Source organism: Crocodylus porosus, unplaced genomic scaffold (assembly GCF_001723895.1).
Source record: "Crocodylus porosus isolate Cpor-Errol unplaced genomic scaffold, CroPor_comp1, whole genome shotgun sequence".
Classification (NCBI taxonomy): Eukaryota; Metazoa; Chordata; order Crocodylia; family Crocodylidae; genus Crocodylus; species Crocodylus porosus.
The window spans coordinates 3,739,893-3,760,801 of NW_017728942.1; the positions used below are offsets into that span (position 1 = coordinate 3,739,893).

The 20,909-nt window shown below is 43.3% G+C and overlaps 1 protein-coding gene across 2 annotated transcripts in view; it reads left to right on the top strand.

The window, feature by feature from the left end:
• Positions 1 to 20,909, top strand: part of CASS4 (Cas scaffolding protein family member 4) — a 30,689-nt gene that overhangs the window by 7,369 nt on the left and 2,411 nt on the right. Inside the window, exons 2-5 of one of the 2 annotated variants that reach the window (XM_019548164.1) lie at positions 10,675 to 11,103; positions 14,039 to 14,143; positions 17,527 to 17,676; positions 19,297 to 20,652. In XM_019548164.1, the coding sequence (XP_019403709.1) occupies positions 10,675 to 11,103; positions 14,039 to 14,143; positions 17,527 to 17,676; positions 19,297 to 20,652 (2,040 nt within the window). The remainder of the gene's footprint in view (positions 1 to 10,674; positions 11,104 to 14,038; positions 14,144 to 17,526; positions 17,677 to 19,296; positions 20,653 to 20,909) is intronic. The other variant, XM_019548165.1, reaches the window with a different exon arrangement.

Below are 20,909 nucleotides of genomic sequence, written 5' to 3' on the forward strand. Positions count from 1 at the left end.
AGTCCCCTTCTTGAAGAACTTGCACGCTAGAGAATGTGTTCTTTTATTAACCAAATGATACCGGGTGTTTATGACCTTCTCCCTGTAGCCTTCTAGCAGTGGTTTTCTTTATGCAGACAGATGGAAAATGCATGCATTGAAAAACTTTTATAACTCTCTTTCAGTCTAGCACATAGGGCTGACAAATGACCACTGTAATTTAGGTGGTGATGACACGTATTTAATAATATCATGAGTCAGGAGCAGATCTGGGGGGGCTGCAGTGAGACAGTTGCTTCCCCCCACTTCAGCAGCAAAGGTCACCTGTTACTCCCCAGCCAGAAGCAGCAGCACTGGGTGTTGGGCTTGGCAGCAGTGGCTTCCTGCCCTTTCCCCCGGATTTCCCCCACCAGCCTGGGGGACTACAGCTTGGCTGGACCAGGGAAGGCAGCATAGGTATGTGGGTCCCCTCTTCCAGTCCCTGCTCCCAGCCAGTGGGAGACACCTGGGGAGAACAGGCAGGGAACAAGTGCTGGAAGGGGAGACCTGCACGCTGCCACCACTTTCCCTAGCTGAGCCCAGCCCCCTGTGCTGCTACACACTGCAGCCCCCAGCTGGAGTGGGACACTAATGGCCCTGAGGCTTCCCCTGTGCCTGGATCAGCTGGGGACAGCAGCAGTGGTAGGGGGTCACCCCTGGATAGGCCCAGAGACAACTCCTGCTGGAGAGAGGGGCATGGGAGAGAAGGGGTGGTGCCCAGACCAGGGTGAGTGGGGGATGAAGTGGGGAGTCATACCTGCTTCAAGGATGCAAAAAAAAGCCCCGTGGGATGGGTGCTGTCGTGCTATTTGCCTAGGGCGTGGGGGTTTCAGTCACACCCTCCATACCCATTTTTTGACTTTCTAGATTTGCCGGTGCCAACAGCCTCACGATGTGGACATTGCTTCCTGCACATGGAAGGGAGTATAGTTGAGGGATTCAGGTTCTTCAGAAATATAGCTGCTGCCTTTTCCATGGAAATGTGTGTGTTCATCAGCATGAACGTGTCTGCTTTCCAAAACACTTCTAACCTTCTGCAGGAATCCAAAATCTTGGGGGAGGGGTAGATGAAAAATCAGATTTTTTTTTACTGAGTCTTTTTACTGAATTTTGCCTTGGGGATAGAACCAGCTCTATCATAATAGAGAGCAGTGGGGTAGCTAAGAGATCTGGCTTTTAATCCTGTCTATGGAAGTTTCTTCCTGTGACTCAGAGCAGGCTCCTCTTTCCCCATTATAATGTGACTTTCAGCAACATTTGTGCTGTTTATATTTTATCTAGCTCTCATGAGTTTGTGTCATGGTGTCAGGTCACCATTATATCGTTATGAAAGAGAAAATATAGGAATAACTCATTATGATCCACATGGCATCACTTGAAAATTATTTTCCTGGAAAATTATGAGGGCATTGAAGAAGTGGATAGAACGGAGGCCCCTGACCGGTCCCCGATTTCTTTAACAGCTGGAGTTTTAAAAGAGATTGAGCCTAGGACCAGAGAGGATAGTTTGCTCAAGGGAAAGCTGGCAAAAACAATCTCCTGTATGAAGAGATTTCCAGCTTTTAATTCCTATTGCTGCCTCCAGTTGGGTCTTATGGGGGGATACCCAGGAAACATCTCTCTGCTCCAACCAGCCTCTGGTCAACCCCTGTCCTGCCTATTTCAGCCATAGGTGCCTAAGTCCATCAGGTAGTCGCTCTCTGTCTTTACTAGAGTATAAGAAGCACCTGTCCTCAGTATGGCCAACAAATCTGGAGTTTGTAGGCTAAGACCATTCAAAGACTGAATAAGCCAAAAAAAAGTCCTTTTTTTAAACAGCTGCAGAGAATTTTTTTCTAAACCAAATTTGAAAACCTATTTGAAGGGGCTTTTCATCGCTGTTGTTGTTCACTTCTTGGGAGAATTCGGAGGCTGGGTGTGAAACACGGAAGGACTGAAATCTTGGCCCTACTGTAGTCAATGGGAATTTTGATGCCAGTGAGCCAGATTTTAACTCAACATGGGACTTTTTTGGCTAGAAAAAAATGGAAGGGGGTTGGAAAAACTGATTTTAGGAAAACAAGTTCAAGCCTACCTATGAAAGCTATCCGCACTCAGCAATCATGAGAGAAGAGCATTCTCTGGGTAATGTTGCCTCCAAAAAAGTTACACATACAGATGGAAAGCCAATTTTTCCAGCTTGGCTGGACCCTCTTTTTGTCAAATACCGAGTTTCCCAGGCTGGATTTGGTTCTATGAATTTAAAACTTGAGGCGAGACAACTTCTTATTAATTACCTTAGGCGAGACAACTCTTCACACAGAAAATAAAAACTGAGTGTTTGTCACCAGTCCTGGTTATCCAACACTTAATGATACCCAGTCCTTAAACAATTTCTATATACAAAACCCATGGGACGACAGCAGTTTTCCTTCTGTTGTGCAAACAGAATAGTAGTTAAAATGCAGGGCCCTTAAATCACTTGTAAGGAACTCCCTCTAACCCCTGAAAATGAACCCATGGACTGGAGGAAGGAACCCATAGAAGGAAGTTGTGCGCATTTAGGGAAAATTCACGCACAGTGAAGGATTTTCTTCTACTTTGCATTTTTAAAAGGTACTAACTACTGCCTGTCTGCAGTTAACTTAATTTGCCAAGCTAATTGGTGTAATCTACACTGCTGTTTAAAAAAAAGGAACCTTAATTTTAGAAGGGCCTAGGAATCTTATTCCACACTTAGAAGACAGTGCAAGGATGTTTATTTGTTCAGCTTTGTTCAGAGGTGAATAGATTAACTGGAAGCGGTTATGTAAACATGTCGAAGGGTGTCACTGATGCATCAATGTAATTGTTTTGCAAACGCAGACCCCAGCTTCAATTGTATCTTTTTCTCCTCAAATATTGGAACTCCGTTTCTCTGCACAAAAGGTTCTTAAAAGATTTCCAAAGAGATGCAACGTGTGGCTACAGCTTTTAAGAATATTAAATCTGAATCCACTAACGAAACTCCTCTGCATACAGAAATTTGCATTTAGATTTTTTAATGGCATTTTAAAAGATGAAAACTACAACTAAAGCTGGGTTTCCTTAGAAATGAAGATCCCATGAGATGCCTAACTTCCTTGTGGATACCATTAAATAATAAGCAATAATAAGGTATTCAGGTTGTAGCCATAGTGGTGTAGAGAGGAAAAAGCAATCAGCACTCATGGGAAAGGTGATATCTTTTATTAGACCAATTAGATTTTTGTAAAATATATATAAAATATATTTTATTGCAAGGTTTTTGTGCCCAAAAGCTTGCAATTAAATAATTTTTTGCAAAAACCTAGTTGGTCTAATACAAGCAATAATAAGGTTTTTAAAATGGATGTATGTGGGGTCCATAAGCAGAGTACCAGGATTTTGACTGATCAGTCTGACTCAAAAGCGTTGTCGATAACTAACATGCATGGTCTTATTTGCAACATTAGCATGTGCTTGCACCAAATTTTACTTTCCCTCATGTAGTTGTCTCATTGCGTCAAATACTGCTTAGGAATATTAATTCTATACGATGTTCTAAAATACCCAATGTTAAATCATGATATTATCAACTTTTTAACAACTGTGTTCCTTATATTTTTCACTGATAAGCCTGAATTACCACTGAAACTTTATTTCTGAGGAATCCAAGAGTTCTTCCCTAATTCTACACATGAGAACCATTTATCAGTTCAGTCTAGAGGGCAGCAGCCAAACAGACCCTGGGCTCCTTAGAAACCTACTTCAGGTCTCATTCAATAAAGTGCCCCCCATGCTCAGGAAGAATTAGTTTTCTTGAAAGGTCAAGGGTTGAGTTGATCCAATTAGGTTGTGAACTAGTGTTGCCAAGGAGCTCAGACTGCTCCTTACATTGCCACATCATCTCTTTTTATTAGCTTTTTTATCAAGCCAGAATATCTGTATTCCTGCAGACAGGACTACACATCATTTTGGGGAAAAAACTACCTTCTCAGAAAAAAGTTGTATATGATAGTCACGTTTCAGGCTTAAAACTCAGTGATAATCTAGCTAAGGTTTTTCTAGCATGAGCTACGATTAGCAAATCATCTTCTCCCATGAAGATACTGGCTTCCAACAAGCATTTGTTCTTCTTCGTAAGCATTTAATTTTATTTTTATATGACACCAATATGGTTGATGGAGAAATGTTGCTATATTGCAGCTGTTTGGAAGATGCAACTTTTTAAGAAGCGTTAAAAAGACGGGCTACTTTGATCTCATCTGTTCTGCTTTAGTATTTACATTGGGGTGATTATCACAAGTATACATGAAAAAGAAGTCTAGAGATCATACAAAAATATTTGAAAAGCCATGTCCAGTTTGCCTAGTTGGCATTTTTGTGGATGATGAAATTAGACAAGCAACTTCCGTTCCCCTGGTACCAAAGGAAAAATGCAGTTCCCTTTGGCCTCAGAGCAGAACTTCCTTTGGTCCCACCACTGCGGGGAGGTCTCTGTGGTCCTGGGAATGACTAGCTAATAAACATAAACACAAGCTACAGAGACATTTCTGCTCAGATAACGGAAGGGCCTGTGATTATGAGTTTTTACAAGCATCCTCAACTTTACATATGTTTAGGGCCTGATGTTGAAAAAGGTCCTCAAATTTGGTGCTGCTGATTTTTTGTATTGCAAATAACTCTAGTGCAAATAACTGTGGCTGCAATTGACACTTCATTATCCACCATCCTGATTGCAGTGGCAGATCAAGTGCTCAAAACTCTTAGGCTAGGGGCAGAAATTACACATAAACTGGTATAAGTGATTGGAAACCGGTTCAAATCTGTAATACAACAGACATTTAGTACACATAAATTGCTTTCAAAATGGCTGAAATGGGTTGAAGATAAACCTGGATGGATGTCGCCTCAAAACAGCTCAACAGATACTATTAATATTTATATTGCAATTATACCTGGATTTAGGTTATATTGAACTTCTGTCCCAGATCCCTTCCAGATTCAAGTTGAGTCACATTCCCCCAGCATCCCAGGATGCTTTGCATCTCCTCCACACACCCTGCCTTGCAGGGTGGATGGGATAGCTTTGGCCTAAGCTGTCTGTTCCAGCTGATTAAGGAGGTATGCTCTAGCTTTCCCCAGCTTCTGGCCTGGGCTACTTCAGGCACGTGGCTGCATTTCTGGAATCAAAGGTGAATGTCTGTTCTCTTGCTTATCAGTTCAATCTATGCAGCTCAGACTAACCTGTGAAGATTGTATCAATTCAGCCTCAGGCTTTCGTGCTGTTTGCCCTGATGTCGCGGAAAGCAGTTAGTTATTTGTACCCACAAAGTTACCCACACATTTCCTGGTGTCAAGCTAAACAATATTACTGGTCAGAGTTTGCACGGAATGTTATTTTTTATAATCTAAACTGGAATGGCTTCAGTAAACAGTGGCTGACTGGCAATTCACTGTGTTTCCCAAAATGAGCTTAAATCTGAGGTGGGAGGGTATAAATGTAAAGTTCTTTGCTGTGAGAAGGCCAGTGAGTGGGGCCTGGGAAACAAGTGGGACATGTGCATCAATCTGTCAGTGACTCAGTTTCATTGCACCTCACTTTGCTTATTGGAAAATTAATAGTATTTAAATTAGTGAGGCTATTAAAGGTATGTCTACACTGCATTCACTGTTACAACGTCAGTGCAGCATAGGTACATCCAACCTAGCTTTAAACTAAGTAGTTCAGGTACCTGGCTGAGGTGCCACAAAGTTTAGTATTGCCTGGGAGTGTCTACATGAGATGCTAAATGTGCAGTAGACTAATTCTACTGTGCATTAGCGCAGCAAGCAAAAACCATGTTAATGCACAGTAGAATTAGTCTACTGCATATTAGCGTCACAAAAAATGTGTGTGATGGCGCTACTGTACAGTAGCACCTATTACAGTGCATTAACTTAGTACCAGTTATTACAGGTACTAAAGTTAATGCACCCATAATTATGGTGCATTAATGAATGTGTAGACGCACCCACTGGGTAACTACTCAGGTTGTTAGCCCAAACTGAGCTCCAACTACTGCAGCTAGCTTGCTATCAATAACTTTCCTCTAGCTGAATCAATGTTATCTCAGGCATGTATATTCTAAGTGTCAGGCCATGGCCTTGGCCTGCCTAGCATGGCTGCTCATCCCAGCTTGCTCCTTCCTCACAGAGCACTGGGAAGACACAGGAGGCCAGAACCCTCCATCTAGCCACACACCCACTGCCTGCTCCCAGAGTAGCCGGACAAGGTTAGCTGACCATTCACGCCTTCCACTACCAACTCCTGACTCAGCAGAGAAAGTGGCTTAACTTTGTACCTAGGCTTCCGCACCCTTGGCCTGTGCTGCTACTGACTCTGATGGATTCTTTGAATAGTGGATCTAGCTTCCCCATGGATCCCAGATTTGGTCTGACCCTTTGCATACCTGACCCAACTTTGATTTGATCTGAATACCTGACCTGGCTGGCCTCCTGACCTCGCACTTTGCCTGACCCTATGGAGCTCTGACAGGTTTCCCCAAACAGATCTCCTAGCTTCCTGGCATCTCTACATCTGGACATGGCATACTCCTCTCAAATCTTGGCTGCTTCTCCCAACCCTGAGGCAAATCCCCCAACCTGGCCACCCACAGCCTGGCATGTCCCTACACCGCAGTCACAGCGATGGCATAGGCTAGAGATTCGCAAACTTTTATCGAGGGCCTCCCTCCAGGTTTACCACCTGCCAGCATACCCCTACCAGCATACATTTAATATTTTAACCCTTTAAATACCAGTTATTAATTGTAATGAAAATTAAATCCACTATTACACAATTTCTCTCACATACCTTCCCCCTTTCCTGCCCCAGCCCAAGATGTCTTGCATACCCCCAAGGGAGTGTGTACCACGGTTTGGGAACCCCTGGTGTAGACAAACCCTCCATTTTTTTAACACTAAGAAATTATTTTCAAAGTGTGCACCAATTATACAGTTGCACACTTGGTTCCTGGTCCCGATCTGAGGCTCCCAGGTATAATTGCAATACAAATATTAATATTATCTGTTGAGCTGTTTTGGTGCTACATAAGTGTGAAGTGTTATTCTTACTCACCACCCAAATGTTAGGCTGTCTAACCACAAACTGAAAGGAAATGAGAAGAAAAAAATTACTATATTTAAACTATTAACAGATAGGCAAGGGAGAACATAAGTCATGGAAGAAAAAAGAAACAGCACAGTGCAAAAAGCTTTATCATTTATCATGGGTGCTGGTGTTAAGTGGTTAAGACCGCAACATTATTTTAACAGCTATATTCTTGCATCTGCAATACTCTACCCCTGCTAGCACATACAAGTGCTGTAGCTGTTGTAATTTATTTGACCATAAAGCAATACCACTTCAGACGTACAATTACTGCATAGTAATTTTGTATGTGCAATTTAGTATGTGCAAATATCTAGTGTGTTCTGTGTCCTGGGTGTTTCTTCCTGCTGCTCAAATCTCTTCAGATATGACTGCCAGTGCAAATAAGTATACAAACCTCATGAATAACCTTAGGCCAGTTTCCCAGCTCATTTTAATATATGATAAACCAGTATCACCCATATGATATCATGCAATGGAAGAGCAGGCAACAAAATCTGTGAACACAGAATTTATCATACTTATCCATATGGATCTCTCTCTAGACTGGAATTGTATTTCAAGCCATGGCCAATACCCTGATGCTCCAAAAACAGACATATGAAGAAGTTCTGTAATCCTCCTGGACAGATGTGGAATGCCGAATAAAGGGACAGATGGTAGTAAGAATAGTCTCCTGACTCCTGTGCCACTGACCATATGCCTGGAAGCATGGGGTTTAATTTGGCATTACCCAAGGTGGCATAGTCTAGGCCTATCTAAATCTAAAAATATAATTTTCAAGCCATCAAGATGAGTCAACTAAACAAGAACTACTTAGGGACCTGGATCTATGTACTGATTCTGCCTTGCCAAATGGAATGATTTCTGGCCTTCCACCTGCATTCATCAAAGTTGAGCTTTTTATGAATATCAGTCAGTACACAAGGACAACAGATTTGTAACACACAGTGGGGCAGAAAGCTCATATGTCAAGTGCCTCCAGCAAGGGGCCCTGAATTTACCTAACGCCCAGTTGGCATGGGTCTGAAGCATTCCAAATTAGAGGCCACTTCTGCACATTTGGACCAGTACGACTTACTGTGAATTTGTCTCACACTTTGAGTTTCATGGCCCGTGGGTGTTTGTATAGGTTGTATGTACAAAGCCAATGGAATCCATGCCTGTGCATCAAACAAAGAATTCACTCCTACATTTAAGAGCACAAGACCTCACCTGTGCTAAGCTTCAAATTCAATTTGGGGTGCTCTTGAATGCTGCTGGACTTGGATGATGATCTGCCAGAAGTACTGTTTGCCGATCCAGCTCCAAGAGAATTTTCCTGTAACACCTTTTGTTATAGAATGACCTTAAAATGCAGGAATAAACCCTGTACTGGTTATACTGAGACAGTGGGATTGTCTTCCCTATTCATTTGCAGCAGAAGCAGACCTGGCTACCCTTAGAAAAGGAGATTAGGAAATACTTGGAATACTTTTCCCCAGGAATGCTTGCTGCAATGTTTGGATGTCACTGAAGCATGGCTAATGTGCAGGGTACCTTATGCTTTTATATATCTTGGGCCAAAGCCTACAGTCCTCATTTGCATAAAGTCCCATTGAAATACATGGGCTAAGTTTAGACTCGAGTCCAGCTCTTTTGAAATCACTGAAATCTCCAAGTCCTCAAGTATTCGCTGGGTGGGGAGGGGGTGGAAGTGCATGACAACTGCTGAGGCGGGCCTAATAGTCTTCACATGATTTTCTCTTACGAAAGAATTCTCTGGGAATATGTTGATGTCCAAATGTCTTATACAATCATCACTTCAAACAAATTCTCCTCTCTTTTTCATGGTTGTCACTAGGAAGGATATTTCCGTGGTTAAGGCTCAGCACTGGGACAGTGTTCTGGCTTCGCTTCCTGCCTCTTGCTACAGGTTTCCTGAGTGACCTTGGATAAATCACTTAATCTCTCGGTTGCCCATCTGCAAAGAGAGATGATAGTTTTCCTTGGGCTTTTCTTTCTGTGTAGATCAGAAGCTCTGAGGGATAGATACCGTTATTACGCATTTGTACAGCATGTAGTGCAAAGCAGGCCCACAATCAGCTGGCATGGAGAGAGACTCGGGGAAGACTACTATTGCTACTGGCACAATTTGGCCTTTCTTCTTTAGAATTGTGACCATGTCTAAGACCCTTACCTGCCAGGGATTGTCCTGTGGGATAAGATACCTCCACTTAAACACAAGCAGTTCAAAGTATTGTCAAAGTTGGATCTGGAACTGATGTTTGGGAAGCAAAAAAAAAAGCATTTTAGTCAACTATGACGCAAGGTGATGGGACTGTTGCTGTCTGTCTCTGACAGCTGCTGGTGCTGTATGTGTGAACAAATCCATATATAATGAAAAGGCTATTGTTCCTGACCATCCCTAGGAAGAAATTTATGCTACCAACAACAGGCCACTTTCATCAGCTCAGCTGACAAATTGATTTTCTTCTCCTAATACTTCAAACCAGCTGTTGTTTTACAGCAAATGCTCTGGATAAAAATACAAAGCATCATATTTCCAGTGCAGTCACTCATTATCTCTTTGGAGATTCCTTGCACTGTAGGATAAGAAACTCTTCTTCCTATGTTCAGACTGAAAAATACTCAATGGGGAAGTCGTCAATCTTATTTTTTAAAGTTGAAAGCAAAACCCATGCACTTGTTTAGAAAATAAGATGTACAGACTTCTTCTTTTTAGCCCTTTGGCAAATTTTATAGAAATGCTCAAACCGATCAAGGCCACATTTTTTTGGCTGTTTTAATTGTTGGTTTTTTTAACATTAGCAAAATCAGTCAGGTGCAAAATAGTTAAAAGATCTAAAAAATCAAGTGTGTTTAGGTGCAAACCCACTTTCACAGCAAGCTGTAGATTTTTAACTCTCAGAAGAAAAAGCATCCAGCTGTTACGGTGCATATCTGAGACCTGGGACCTCTGTCTTGTCTTCCATGAAGCCTCTGCTCTATCATGTATTTTGTGTGTGACTCCAAGTCAGGTCTTTCCTCAGTTTCTTATCTGTGAAGAAGTAAGAGAAGAGGGCCTTGCGGTTAAAGCCTGCCCTAAGCAAAGCGGTGTTCCAACACCATGCGTGAGGAGTGTGGTTAAAAGGTGCTAAACATACTAGATATGCGAAGATACGCTGGTGCTATGCTTGGCTTGGTGATACATTTCCTGTGTAACTTCAGGTAAGTTGTATGAGGTATGTCTATACTCCGCTGATGCAGCGCCAGAAGAGGTGCACTGAAATACACTGCACGTATCCTACACGAGCTGTCTCCCGAACCCAGGGCAGCATAATTACTTCAGTGTAGGGTTAGGCAGGCAGTAATAGGTTCTGACTTTCAGCAGCTCCTATTATTGTGCAAAGCAGTGAGAAGCATGACTTCGGGCTTGAGAGGTATGGCATGCAAGACAGAGATGGATGCTATCTGGTAGCTCCAAATGACATTCCTACATGATACAAGCAGTGCAATATGCCCTTTGTTTTTTCCTTCTCCAGAACACGCTGGCAAAAGCCCTCTATGACAACAAGGCAGAGTGTTCTGATGAACTGGGCTTCCGCAAAGGAGACATCCTGACAGTCCTTGACCAGAACGTCATAGGGAGCGAGGGATGGTGGAAATGTTCCCTGCATGGAAGACAGGGCCTGGCACCTGCTAATCGCCTCCAGCTCCTTGCTGGCTTACAGGCAGGCATGCTGTCTCCCTCCTGCCAACATGACTCTCAGGAATTGCCGTCCAATCAGCCCAACATCTACCAGGTTCCAAAGGCTCCCAAGTCTACTGTGTCATTGTCGGTGTACGAACAGATGGACAGTTGGGTAAAGCCATCTCCTACTGTTTTGCCTCTGCCCACTCAAGAAGTGTATCAGGTGCCAGCTTTGTCTGCACAATTATTCAACGAAAAGACCCACATGTTAACAAATCAGGTAAGAATATAAGCAGGCGTTAAGGTGCCAAATGTTTGAAAATACTCAGGAGAGAAAATACTGGTGGCTTTTAATTTTTCAGCAAACTCTTTGGGACCTGAGCACTGCAGCTGAAGTTGCCACAAAGTCACTTGACCAAGTGATGGATAGGTTAGTCAGCTTCAGTAATGTTATCTGAAACACATTCCTATAAAATATTCCTATGGTTATCCCCTAACACACGACTGAAATGCAGCCATCTCTGTGTGATGGTATGAAGCTTTACTGTTTAGGACAGGAACAGAAGAACAGCTGCTTTGAATAGAGTCTGCAAGCGATGCCCAGTCCTGATAAATACGCGCAAAGAATTTCTGAAGTTCGTATAGTTACATCCTCAGGTCTCTCCTTCCGTAGTTTATGCACACAGTCTCCTTCATGTTCACGGGCCCTTGGCATCTGCTCGGGCAGGGGTGAAGGTGAGTTGTGACTTGTGTGGAGATACAACTCTTCACATCCCACCTCTCCAGCAAGTTCACTGCACCTTCAGATGACAACCTAACTAATCCCCTCTTCATTTTAGGATTCACTTCAAAATTGCTCTGCTTGATTTTTAAGAGAGCTTTCCTCTTTTGCAGAGTGGATCTCCTCTTCCGTTACTTAGTCCCTGTGTGAACATGCTTCAGTGCCTAATTGTCCAGTTCCAATTTGGGTAATCCCAGCAGCACCTGGTTATCCAAATGGACTAAATAAGGGCAAAGTATTAAGTGTAAGTTTGAAAATTGGGCCTCCTACTAGAAATAATTACCTGGGAAATCTTCATAATTAAAAATGAGCACTAATTATAGGGATTTTTTGGAACAAGTTGTGCCATTCTATTTTACTTTGTTTTGTCTCTGGGACTTCGTACTGGATTTCCCACACAAACCACTTTCCAAAGGAAGCTTATCTTATAAATGTTAAATGACTTTGAAGTACAGAATATTAAGGCAGTCCCAAAGAGATTCAACTTACCCTTTGCTCTGAGCAATACTTTCTCTCTACTCACCTCTTTTGGCCATCTTTCCTACTTTTGCATCAGTAGGCAGGATATATTGATGTGTGCTGCTTGTAAATACATGCTGGAGAACAAAATATCGGAAGTGTATCTGAAGACGACTGCCCATACTTTAAAACTGCAACTGTGGTGCTAACGTCTATGCATAATAATCATGATTGCAAGATCAAACTGGGTTACTCATGCCAAAGAATTCAATCAGGGTTTTTTTGGTATCTGCCATGATCTGATTTGCGCACCTAAACACAGAAGAAGCATAATGACATTCAGCATGATATTGCATGAACATTTGCCTGTAAAATCAAGCCCCCAACATCGAAGAAATCAAGCCCTGAAGCTGCCACATGCTTATTCTGCCCTGAATTAGAAGGAAAAGTAAAATTTAGGCTTTGGTATTTCTCTCCCTCTCACTTTCTCTGACCTAGCCTGTGTCTGTCTCTGGGTTTATACTGGTCCCTTCCGATACCTGCTAGGTTTAAGTATCTTTTGCAATGTTTCTGCCTTGCAGCTTTAACTTTTCTTCAGTGGGGAAGGAAACAATACTTTAAAATAATTAACATCTTTTTAATCTTTAGCCTTCCAGGTTTGTCTCAGCTGCATCTTGCACAAGGCAGCAGTTGTTCCTGCAAAAAAACAACTGTACTCTAGCAGTCAGCAGCCAGGCAGGCATATGCAGACACATTTCAGGGCATAGAAGGTGAACAGCTCATCTGAGTGCAGGAATACACATGACAGCGTCTTAGATCACTGCACGTAGCTGCTATAAGACAACTGGGAAAGCCCCTGACATACTCAGCTGTTCTGTGAGCAACTGGATGAAGCTACTGTCAAGACTTTGGGGGATCCTGACTGAAGAAAACTAAGTCCCTCTAAAAAAATAAAAACAAAAAAACCTACTGGCCTTTCACTCCTGTTCTAAAGGACTTTACCGGGTATCCAATAAAGATTTAAGGCATTTCTCATAGCCTACCTGACCCTGCAAATATACAAAGGGGTTTGTCCTCTGTAGCAGGTTATCCAGCTGCTACTTACATTCGATCTACTCTCTGCAGAAAAACAAAACTTGTATTCTCATCATTCTCTAGATGCTTTGATAAGAGAAATAGTCCTTCTTCAGAATAATAGAGTGAATTTATTAATTTTCTTTCTTTACAAGAAGCCAATGTTTCAGTTCTTCGGGTCTTTAAAATTCAACAGGCAGAAATCAGCTTGGAGTCTTGTGCTTCTCTGCTCTGACATGAGTCATTCCCCTGAATGCGGTGGCTCTGCCCACTAATGTAGTGGAGGGCATTCCCTCCCAGGGGAAGTATTTTCAGGTCAGATGTTTGGTTTTGAAAATACAAGTTTATAGACTAGCTCTGGAGCCCTATATTCACTTTACTGCTAAGCGGACACAATTTAGAGCAGTTTTGAAAACAAAAGGCTCTTTCCAAGAGTTTGTATTCTCGTGGCATCTTAGCTAAACATCTTCCATCCTCTAATCATGGCTGAAGTCCTTGGCCCATGGCTCTTAAAATAATGTTTCGGGCAAATTTTTTCTTACCTCTTTTCTTTTCAGTCATTTTGTTTTTTGAGAACCAAAAGATGCAGCGGGTGCCTAGAGCGGGATGGATGCACTAGAAATTTTCTTTAATGAGTGGCAATTTACCTCAACTCTTGTGACAATCCATAAGTAGGGTAGAAACGCTGGTAAAAGGGTGTTACAGGTAAGTATACTCAGGTTTTTAACAGACAGACAGTGAGCTGTCTGTTAGGACCAGTGAATGAAGAAGGTTTTTACTTATAGAGCAGTAAAAGGTGTGAAATAAATATCAGCAAAGTAATTCTAACAATAGTCTGTTTGGCTTGTCCTACACTGTAGCTCATTGCAGCTTTCGCATTACTGTCTTTTTTCCCCTCAAGCACCTGTTGACTCTTCCCAGAGTATCTCAGGCCTCAGCATCAAATCTCCAAAGCTATGTATATGATGTTCCATCTCCCCAGCGCCAGGAGTCCTTGCTCACTCAGGTGAGTCCTGCTAAGCCATGTGTCCACTGCAGCTATCATCCAGCACTCCCGTGTCCCAGGCCACGTAGAACAGTCCTACAGGACAGACCATGAAAGTAAATGAAAACTTAGTTATATCTTGGCTTTTTGAACTCCGCTCTGAAACTTAATAAAAAATCATCTCTGGGAAATTCTGTGGGCAGGCTCAAAACCTGTAGCAAAGCTCTTTGTTAAAGTAGTTACTTTTCTATAGAGCTCTGTAGGTCCAATCCCTATTCAGTGCTACATGGTTGTTCTATAGAGAGGTTCATCATGTTAGATAAATCACCGGGTCTCTGAGTTCAGTCATTGGTAAATAAACTAAACCTTTCAGCCTTTTAGTGGGGGCTGTGACTGTCAAGCCGTTGTGGAAAAAAGGAAGCTTGGACTGACTGGCCAAGGAGACAGGGAGTGGGACATGAGTGGGACAATAGGGAAAGGCTGGGCAAATATATTAGGACCATAAGCCAGAGATGGAAACTGAAGACGGTAAGGATTTGAGGGATGACTGAACTTGGATAGAAATTGGGAGGAAGGCTGGGAATAGCTGAAAAAGGAGACTGGGAATGGGAACTGGTAATGCAGGGACAGTAAGAGAATTGGGACTGGCTGAAGAGATCGGGAAGGAGGGAAACCAGCTCAGGGCTGGGAATCAGTAGGGCTGTGCGAGGCTTCGGATCCAGAGATGCTTTGGACGCTTCGGGGTCCAAAGCAGCACATCCGGGTCAAAGTGCTGGCCTCGTTAGGCTTCCCAAAGAGCTTTGGAGCCGCCTCGGAGATCCGGCCATAGGGTATAATGGGGAAACAATAAATTATCTATAGCTTTGTTGTTTTTTGTCCGACTTGGATGAAATTTTCAGGGGTGGTAGACAGAGAGGATGAAGCCTGCCAGGTTTCAAGAAGATTGGTGCAGGGGTTTGGGGAGGAGCTGCCCCTCAAGCTGCAGACAAGCAAAACTGGTGCCATGGGTGCTTGTGGGACTGACTGTCTGTCTTGGGGCGGGAGGGGAGACACTGCTGCAGGCCTGGCTGCTAGGCTGCTGTGTTCCCAGTTACCAACCAACCAACCGCGATTCACTCAGGGACCAGGGACTAGGGGACCAGCTCAATACACAGGACCCACCTATTACATAATGACTTAAGGAGCATCAGTTAGCACCTACAAAACCAGGCTAAGGAGGGGCAAGACAATACAGACAATCAGCTGCTCCAAGACAGACACAGTCTTGGCAGGAGTTTTGTCCGTCAGCAGCTCGGCGTGCAGGGCCCCAAAACCCCCCTGCACCGATCTCCTCCACAGCTGGCAGGCATCGCCGCCTCAGCAGGGACCACCACCCCTGCAGCTGTCACCCTGCTGCGCCTTAACTACGCAGTGTCACCCATGGCACGAGTTTTGCTTGTTCGCAGCTTGAGGTGCAGTTCTCTCAAAAGCCCTCCACCCATCTCCTTGAAACTTGGCAGGCTTTGTGGCCTGAGTAAGAGCCACCACCCCTCCAGTTTTGACCCCCACCCCCATTGTAACACACAGCCTTGACATGAGTTTGGCTTTCAAGAATTTGGGGTACAGTTTTCCCCAAACCCCTGCACCGATCTTCTTGAAACTTGGTGGGTTTCATGCTCTCAGCAGAGGCAGCCATCCCTGCATGTTTCATCCAAATTGGACACAAACCAACAAGTTATATCTATTTCATTGATTCCCCATTATACCCTATGGCTGGATCTCCAAGGCAGCTCCGAAGCTTTGGAGCCATTTTGGCTGGATTGAGGTGGAAACCCGGTCCGGAGCTCTGGATCAGATCGTGGCCATCCAAAGCAGCCGGATCCGAAACTGGATCAGATCGCTGCCGACTTGCACAGGCCTGCGAACCAGTGGGGAGGAAAGGTGTGTGTGGGCGGGAGGCTGGAAGGGAAGAGAAAGAGGCTTGTCAGATGAGGAACCAGAAGAGAGGAACTTGAACTGTGTGGGCAAATTGCCCAAAGAAAGAGGCTGGGGGTTGGAAGGGAAGTGGGGATAGCTGAGCAAGGAAACCAGAGCCTGGAGGGAAGACGAGGACTGGCTGGAAGGTGCCAGGGACAGGGATGAGAAGCCTGAGCTGAGAGATAGGAACCGAACAGAGGATGAGAATGCGACAAAGGTAAAGAACCAGGGAAGGGAAAGACGCATCAGAGTGCATGGGGTCAAGAGGCCAAGCTTGCCAGGGGGGAATGGATAGAGAAGTCTGCGCTTACAAGAGCGCATTCACCTCCAGAGCCTGGATAAGAACAAGCATGAACCTTTTGCCTGCTGGCAGCAAATGTCTATCAAACCCACTGTCACCATGGAAGTCTTCTGTGCTCCTGGGCTACACTGAGAACTGATATCAGAGTTTTTTTCACTAGCTCAAACAACAGAGATCTGCGCAGTGGATCGAAAGATTGCCTGCAGACGTAGAATGATGGAGTTCTATGTATTCAGGCAGCTATTTGTAAACACCTAAGAAATTACAATTAAAAAAAATCTGCATTCAAGATGCATTATGAAAGTTGTAAAGTCAAGTCTTCAAAAGAGTTAGGATATATCAGAATTAAGGTTGTTAATGCAAAGTTAAGAGGCACCCTTTGGGCATATGCATTACTTTAATTAAGAGCTTGAAACAAGATATTGACTGGCTGTTCATTCAACAGCTGCCCTACTCGCCCTGAGAACTTGACTGATGTAGAGATCATGTGTGAATAATTGTATGTGGTGGTGTAGTATCAGAAAATATCACATAAAATTCTGGCATTCCCTAGCTTTGGAAGGCTTGGCTTTGAAATCTTAGTAGGTTCCCTCAGTGCAGTGTATGTGTGTGCATGCATAGGCTGCAGAACGGGGTGGGCCACCCGGGCCATGGCCCGACCAACTTTTAGCACGTTAATTTAGCTAGCTATGCAGTTAAAAAAAATAGCTATATAGATTTAACCAAGATGACAATTCCGTATTTGTCATCGGTCATATAAAGTAACGTGCTAAAAGTTTGTCGGGCCATGGCCTGGGTGGCCCATCCTATTCCACGGCCTATGCGCACATGTGTGCACACATGTGTGTAGATGTGTCTGAGTGCAGATACATGTCATTATTCTCTAAACCAGCCTGGTGCCTTTGTGCATGAATCCTTATTTGGATGTAAAATTTGTGACATTTGTGCAACAGCCCACTGCGCCATCTAGTGTCTATCTCCCCTGCCTACAGAGCTCTTGTAGGACCCATATCCTGGCCCAAATCTACACAGAGGGATTCTTGATGCCCAGGGCTTTTTTACAAAGGCAATCTAGGACTTTAAGTCTTTCGCAGTTTGTATAAAACTAAACAAAAGTTAAGCCAACTTTACTTTTGTATTTGATTAGAGCTATGCCACTCCACCCAGAGCCAGAAAGGTCTCCACGCAATTTTGCCCCACTGAATATTTCCAGGAAGGGCAGAAACAGCTTTACAAAATCTCATCCAGCCCGGAAGAGGCAAAAGACCACATCCAGCAAGACTCTCTAGCAAGCTCTGTAAGTGTTACTCCTGAATGGTAGAGACCAGTTTCTCAGTAATGCTGTTAAACTAATACAAGTGACTGAACATATTAAACCATGAAGCCTGGGGTTGTACTATTGTGTTGATATCAGGCAGGGCACTGCTATGATTAACAGATGTGCCAAGAAGAATAGATATAAAAACAGGCCATCTTAAATGTGATATCGCTTTAAGATTATTTTAATAAGAATGTATAAAGTGATGAGAAAGGCTTGACTCATGGTCATGCTTCATAATTGCCAGGGCTGGAGTCATCACTGCATTTAAATTTACTTATTGGAGTTAAAGTAACATTGTCATGAAAAAGGAGACTCAAAATCTGTTAAGTAGAAGTGACTGCGGATTCCTACGTACGTGAACAGCTGGCGATAGAGTGATATGGGCACCTATCTGGCTGACTGATCTCTCCACTTCTACCCAGCCCTTTTAGAGCTGGTGGGAAAGTTGCTGACCCACAGTGTTTCTTTGAAAAATGCTGATTTGAATGTGATTTGAATTGATTTTTGAATGTGTTTCATCTGAAATATCTTGGGTTTGACGATCCTTTGCAGGGTCCCTGGCTAGACCCACAGGGTAAATTATCTCAGGGCTGCTAGCTTGTAGGGTCTCTGGCTCTGGGGAGGATTCTCAGCTGGGCTGTCCCAGTTTTCCAGGATTTCTGATTTTGGAGCAGCAAGCCATGCCAGGGACTCCAGGTTATCTGTCATGGAGCTGGGAGCCTGCAAGGCCCTGACAGCCTGGGCTCTAATCAGAGCCAAAGACCTTGCTATCCCAGCTTCAGCCCCACTGCTTTTATCAAGGTCAGGTCAGCAGCTGCCTGGGAGAAGGCTTCATGTTAAGCTTTCCAGAATTCAGGTTTTTGGGGCCATCACAGAAACTTTGGAAAATGTTGGGTCTGATCTGATTTGGACAAACATCAGAATTAAAAGAACCCCACAAACCAGACATACGGCCAGTTCTATCTGGGATCCTTAGCAAGCAGCAGCCACTGCAGTTAAGTCCTGGAGTTATGCACTCCCATTGCTTTTTAAGCTCTTTCCCTCTCAGGCTTATGAAGCAGCTGGACACAGTCTGGGCCAGAGTGCTTCGTTAGAAGTCTTATTATTGGCCATATCAGACACCATTTTTCAAGCTGCAGATGCCAGCTATGCACAAGACCTTACTGTAAGGCTTTGAATAAGATCATTATCCATCTCCGGAGCCTCCTGAAGAATGCAAATGTGAACACCGGGCAATTATTTAAGTGTGGTCAGTTGTGAAGTCTCATAATTTGCCTGTGTCTATATGTGTCTATGAATACTGGAAATGAAAGAGATTAGAATCAGTTCTCTTAGGGACTCATGAAATCTCATTTGCTTCATTATAGAAAACCTGTTTTTCTGATATTGCCCGATACTTCGATATCTGTAGATACGACAATAGTACTTTCATATACAGGGTTTGACTGTGTATTTCAGAGGGCAGTTAACATTAGAATGGTGGGCCTGGTCCTCAACTGGTGTGAAATAAGTGTTATCCCATAGACATCAATGGATTTGTGCTGAAGATCTGGCCTTATGTTTCTTAAAATGAGCTTAATTTCCCTTGATTTCCAGATGTATGATGTCCCCCCTACCAGAGAATGTGATATCCCCATCCAAAATACATCTCAGAGAAAATATGTGGGTCATTGCAATACCTTGCCAAATCCTCGGAAGTCAGAATGGATTTATGATATTCCAGTCTCACCTGAAAAACCAAGCTTGAAACACTATCCTCTTAACCATTCCCTGGAGAAGCAGATGTTGTATGATGTACCACCAGCCAGGTATGGTGCTGGGGTGCAAAATGCAGCTAGCACCATACCAGCAACAGCAATTGAAGGCAAATTGATGAACCCACAAGAATACGATGTTCCACCAATACAGAAGAAATTAACTTTTCCAGATGCACCCCTTTATGCTGTACCATCCTCACGAGATATGTTGCGTTTGAGGAAAAATGGCAACTATCATGTTCCCCTAAGCTTTCTGACCACAAAGATTGAAAATCAGAACTGTGATCAAAACATTTATGACATTCCAAAAGTGTTGAGTACTGCTTTACAGAACAGGAAGGGGACTGAAAAAAACAACGGGAGTTTTGAAGACCATACATACAATGTTCCTCTACAACTGTCAAGAGATGCCAAATTAGAGCAGGATACGATATCATTTGACAGTGCAGACAGTAGAACTAGCACCTTATCTACATCCTCAAGCACTTCTGTTGAGTCCTTTTCTCTGTCATCAGAAGAGGAACCTGCTCAAGAAATTAAATTGGACCTTGATGTAGCCGTAGAGATGCTGACCAAGCTACAGCACAGCGTATCCAGTTCAGTTGCGAGCCTAATGATATTTGTGAGTAGTAAATGGAGATACCAACAACACCTGGAGGCAAACATTGAGGAAATTCATAGAGCAGTTGATCACATAAAAGTTTCTTTGGGAGAATTCTTGAACTTTGCTCAAGGTATTAAGGCAAATGCCTCTTGCCTCAGTGACAATAACCTTCAGACCAGAATTAAAAAGCAGTTACAAATTCTTGTAGACTCATTCCACATATTAGTAGAAACAAGGGAAGCACTGAACAGCTGCAAATGGTCACTGCAGGTTCTGGTCATTAAGAAACCTCAGAACAATCCAGATGATCTTGATCGGTTTGTTATGGTAGCCCGTGCCATTCCAGATGATATCAGGAGGTTTGTCTCCATTATCATAGCTAATGGAAAGCTTCTCTTCAAGAAGAATGACAAAGAACAGAAGACTGTGCAACCAAAACTGAACACAGAGCATAAGATGGCAAAACCAGTCCCGGCACCCAGAAGAAGAGAATTTAATTCACTTCAAAGAAATAAACCAAACAAAAGTGAACTCTCTTCTGAGAAATCAAGGAAAAATGTCAGTGAAGACCGTGATTATGATCACCTGCAGGTTTGTATAACGTTAACTTCCTGCCTATGTTCTGTGTTGTGGTGTTTGTACATAGCAGTTCATTTGTATTATTTCTGCATTAATACAAACTTGGCTTTGCTTTATATGCAGTTTCCAGCCCACATATATGACTGCTAAGCTTTTATTGCCATAGCCATGAATAGCAGGGAGCACAGAATTCAGCAGAAGTATAAGAGGAGCCAGGTTTAGTAGTATAGAAACCAATTTGTTAGCTCCACCATTGGATTCAGTTTTTA